General features: G+C 35.4%; 1 protein-coding gene across 1 annotated transcript in view; it reads left to right on the top strand.

Moving 5' to 3' along the window:
- Positions 1-5,071, top strand: part of LOC105618906 (zinc finger protein 91-like) — a 21,815-nt gene that overhangs the window by 12,925 nt on the left and 3,819 nt on the right. The window contains exons 2-8 of the mRNA XM_012200435.1: positions 359-592; positions 732-929; positions 1,017-1,442; positions 1,539-2,015; positions 2,660-2,947; positions 3,544-3,996; positions 4,287-4,423. Of these exons, the coding sequence (XP_012055825.1) occupies positions 359-592; positions 732-929; positions 1,017-1,442; positions 1,539-2,015; positions 2,660-2,947; positions 3,544-3,996; positions 4,287-4,423 (2,213 nt within the window). The remainder of the gene's footprint in view (positions 1-358; positions 593-731; positions 930-1,016; positions 1,443-1,538; positions 2,016-2,659; positions 2,948-3,543; positions 3,997-4,286; positions 4,424-5,071) is intronic.

Here is a 5,071-nt window from a genome sequence, read left to right as displayed (position 1 = left end):
AAGTTGTTTTATTGTCTTCTTTTGTTTTTTTTATTTTATTTTATTATTCCTGTATTTCTTTTTACCTTTTTTTCTTTCTTTTTTCTTCTTTGTTTCTCTCTCTCTCTCTCTCTCTCTCTCTCTTTCTCTCTCTTCAACATGGCCGTTTTTAAAACGGAAAATTAAATCGAAATCGAAAGAAAATTCCGTTTTAAAAACGGAAGGTCGTCCGATAACTACGGGTCATTAAGGATGCAGGGTGCTATATTTTGCGCAATTACCGTAATTTCGTATAGTGAGCGACGGTGTGCTAAATAAAACAATGATATTCAAGATACATACTCATAGGTCGCAGGAATATGTTTTATTGTAATTTTAGGGCAAAAATGAGCACAGTCCAGTTGAAAATCGTTGCCCTGCGTGCTCGTATGTTGCATTGAACGTGAAAGATCTTGAAAATCACCAAAGAGTGCATCATTTGAAAAGAAAATTCTTTCGATGCGCAAAATGCGATTACGTGACGCATATCAAAGCGCGTTATGCTAAGCATGTTAAATATCATTCTATGCCGATGATCAAGTGCGATGCTTGTGATTTTAGTTCAGCGTATAAGGTTTGTTCCTCATACTACTTGGTTTTCCCAGCGATACGTTAAGCATGTCAGAAAACTTTCCAGGGTTTTGTAAAGAAGCTTGCGATTACACTTTTGAGATTATATAGATTATATGTGTGTCTTTAACGCTATTTTTCAGTGGAATCTAGATAGACACATGCGGAATCATGGAGGTGGAGGTGCTTTCAAATGTCGTGCATGTAATTTTACTGCTGATATCCGTCAGAGCTTAACGGTGCATGAATCATATCATCATGATCCACCTGTGGGTCAGATCAACAAAAATAATAACGATTTCGAACGTAAGCCACGAAATAGTCCAAGACGTTATAATCAGGTATTACAAGCAAGTATATAACTGTAATTTTCGTACGTTAAAACACGTTGATTAATTATGTCATATAACGTATTTAATGTCTGCTAGGTTGGAGCCAGTGACTTTCGAGAAGCATTGAATAAAAGTGGAAGTACAACCACGTCTGCTGCTTCTTCTGACTCGTTTGTATCAGATCACTCATTAATTTCAATAGACGATAAGAAAAGCGCCCTGGCTAATGCAGAGTGCATTGCGTTAAAATGTGAAGAGAAGGGCTGCCAATTTATAACAGCTTGGGATTCCGAGATGCAGCGCCATTTAGCAGAATGTCACGCGCCGGTTATCTCATCAAAGCCAAGAAAGCCACTGCCGATGTTAATTCCACTGAGCCTAGCAAGCATCAAGTCCAATAACACTTTCAACAACAGCGGACCATCTACAACCCTGCTGAAAGTTCCACGCGTTAGAGTGAGACCTGAATTGGCGCAAATAGCGAAAGAGACGGAACTCGCCAAGATGTATGGAAACAAGGGGGTTGGTTGAAATTATTAATTAATTTTCTTGCCCTGAAAAATATTTTTAATACGCGAAACACGTTTTATATCGGTGCTCGCTGTCATCTGCTTTCAGGCCGCGAATTCGAAGAGGAATCTCAGTACTGTGACTGGTGTATTTGAGAGAAAGAATGCCTCCTTCTTCGATAAATTAAAGGAAAAACTAACAACGACAGCGACATCGATTAATAACAGTGTGTCGGAGGTAGCTGTAAGTAATGAGAACGACTTGAAATGCTGGTGTACGTTTAAAGCTAGTAGCATGGAAGAGCTAACTTGCCACAAACAGACGCACCACACTGCCCTCAGCGTGTCCGTGGGCACGACACGTTGCCCTAAGTGTAGAAGACGGTGCAAGAGTACAACCGATCTCCAAACGCATATGCAATGCTGCCATTCGCGTGACGATACGACGCCGTCCATCGATAGTAGTTTAGAGAAAGTAACGAATCGCTCGGACATCCGCATGATCTCGTATCGTGACGAATTCTCTTTTCCATCGCAAATGGAATGGGACGTCAATCTCAGAGGATCAAATTTTTCTGGACCTCCGGTACGGTGCTTGATAACAATAATTTAAATATACAATAAGAAAACTACTGCATAAACGCGACTCTAGATGCGAACATCATCAAAAGTCTGTATAAAGCAACTGAAATTTGAAAAGTTTGTCGTAGAAGGCATTATGAGAATGCTATATAAAGTAAATTCTCATTGCTATGTGGATATTCTTCTATTTTGGCTATGTGGTTTATTTTGCGTTTCTATAAAATAGTTTAAGATTTACAAGTATTGCTGTTGGTGGTATTGGTTTAGTATTAGTACAAACAAGATAATAGGGAATTTTTGCAATAATGTGGATCCAGATATGGTGAACGCTAAAATCACGTTATCCTTTTCTTAATTAAGTTGTTAAGAAGAAGATAACGCATGATACGTTCACCGTATCTATACAAACAGTATTGCAAAATCCCTATTTTGTAGGAGTATGCATAAAAAGAACTTTAAGTATCGCGCAAAATGGTGAGCGTTAGAAACTAGAGTGAGCCTCGTTGTTTTCTTTTCATTTATTATTAAGAATGTGCTTTACATATTGCATAGTGGATGTCGAGCATCTCTCTTTCTGGTTGGTTACTAGTTCATTTCTAATTCTTTGCTGGCAGTTCTACTGTTACGATAAAAAAGAATTTTTGTCAGTTTGAAGGTGGTCCGACACATCCGAGCAAGCGGCGGGTATTCAAATGTCCCCATTGTCCATTTTGGGCTTCCACCGCAAGTCGCTTTCACGTACATATAGTCGGTCATTTAAACCGGAAGCCATTCGAGTGTTCAATGTGCGCGTATCGTTCTAACTGGCGATGGGACATCACAAAACATATTAAGCTTAAAGCGGCTAAAGACGCAGTGCATACGAGAGCCAGAGTGCTCATGACGGATGAGACAGGTCGACGGAATTATTCCAAATATAACAAATATCTCGCACAGGTGAAATAATGAATCTCAGTTTTACATAGAATAATTCATTGTTTTTATATCTCTCACATCGATGCAATATTTTAATGATCAACATCAATAATTGCCTTGCGAAAAGGATGTACGATGAAAAAAATCTCGGCACCACAATTCGGTTACGGCTTGCGACGGCAACTCGAACGCTTGATCACTATTGCATTGTAAAGCCGTGATCAGACTAGAGATTGAGATCGAAATTGAATTCGAATTTGATCAATCAGAAGAAAGAAGATCAATCTCAAATTTATTGAACTTTGTTTTGATTTGTTAAATTCTAATTCAATCTTAATCTCGATCTTTAGTCTGATTATGACTTAACACTTGTTGTAAGCATATTCTTAGTAATTAATAGATGGAAGATATTGATTCTATCTTTCTTTATGAAAGTTCGATCGATGTTTTTGAGATTTTTGTGAAAATTAACTGAAACGTTCGCCTATTTATTATGAACGCGATAAAAAAATTTTGATGATATTATTTGACAAGTGTATTTCATGACATCCGACATCTCGTTTAACATATGTTCTACTATGAAATTTCGTTTATATATCACAATATCTCTGCTCCAGGTAGAACAGCAATCGTGGGATGAGGATCGTATGGAGCAGCGCAGCATAGAAGAAGCAAACTCTGAAGAATTGTCATCAAAGTTATTGATTGTGGACAATAAAGAATATGTTCCGGTGACTAGTTCAGCACCACAATCTCCCATCACAATTTTATCAACAAACGAGACAAATCAAAACAATCATACTATAGATAGGCGACCTCCACCACCACTCAAAGCAGCGGTTAGAAATCGCGGGCAATCTTTGTTGAAAAACAATCCTATCACGATGCATGTACAGACCTCTAGTGGTGGTGGTGCGGTCTCTATATCTACAGCAGTAGATGAGAATAAACGCACTCAGAATCAATGGAGATGCAAACGTTGTAATTATCGAGATAGCAACAAAGATAATATATTGCTGCATGTTAAATCTCATTACGAATCTGCCAATCAGGAATCTGTCGAAGAAAGAGTAAGTTTTATACCGTTAAATATAACTATTTCTAATTGTAGTAGTCTAGGTTGTTGCATTTTTTATGTAAATAAGAGAGATTAAATATGAGAAATTGTACGAACAATAGAAATATCTGAGTAAAAATAGTTATGAAACATTATAGCGTTTACAATTGTATGGTAAAAGTATGATAAAAGTACAGATATATGATTATAAGAAGGTTACGTAAAACAATGTGAAATCTATCTCTTGTTTTTAAACTATATATATCCAAGTAACTAATTTTAATATAAGTTTGTCTTTCGCAGAATCCATTTAGTTGTGAGGAATGTCCGTTTTCGGCATCGGATGCTGCCACTCTGTCCATTCACAAGAAACACCATCGGCCGAACTTAGATGCTATATTTAAATGCTATCTTTGTCCATACTACGTTAGTACAAAGGCGTATGTGTCGCTGGTAACTCGCTTTGTTAACATGAATGCTCCGTTTTTCCAATTTATAATTTAATCCCATTATTAATTATTTTTTCTACTTGATTGCTATGTATATGTAATAATTTATATAGGTCCCATTTGTATCAATTTAAATACACATACATTTACTATCATTTATATAGAAAATATTTTGCATTAATTTTACATGGTATAATTTTATATGGTATATATTGTGAATTCTAAAGAGATTTATTAATTTTGCTAAAGATTTAAAAAAAAATTATTGGAAAATTTATTTTGATGTAAAAAATTTACTTATAAAATTGTAATTTGAAAGCATTACCTGTACGAATCCATAAATGTGTCTTTTAATATTTATACATGCGCAGCGCAGGAATATTTATTATCGTTGTATCACGTATCTTTTATACACATGGGGCAAATATCCACAAATATTTTTAAATGTTTAATTCTAGGTCAAATTATTTTATAAGAATTAGATACACAAAAATAATAATGTAACGTCAAGAGATTGATTAAAAAAATGCAGCGGTCAAAGTGTTAATATTAATCACATTAATATTAATTAATATATTATAATTAACGCATTTTCGTGATATATATATATATATATATATATATATATATATATATATA

The sequence above is a fragment of the Atta cephalotes genome (genome assembly GCF_000143395.1).
Source record: "Atta cephalotes unplaced genomic scaffold scaffold00018, whole genome shotgun sequence".
In the NCBI taxonomy this organism is placed as follows: Eukaryota; Metazoa; Arthropoda; class Insecta; order Hymenoptera; family Formicidae; genus Atta; species Atta cephalotes.
This window is presented reverse-complemented; position numbering and strand designations above follow the sequence as displayed.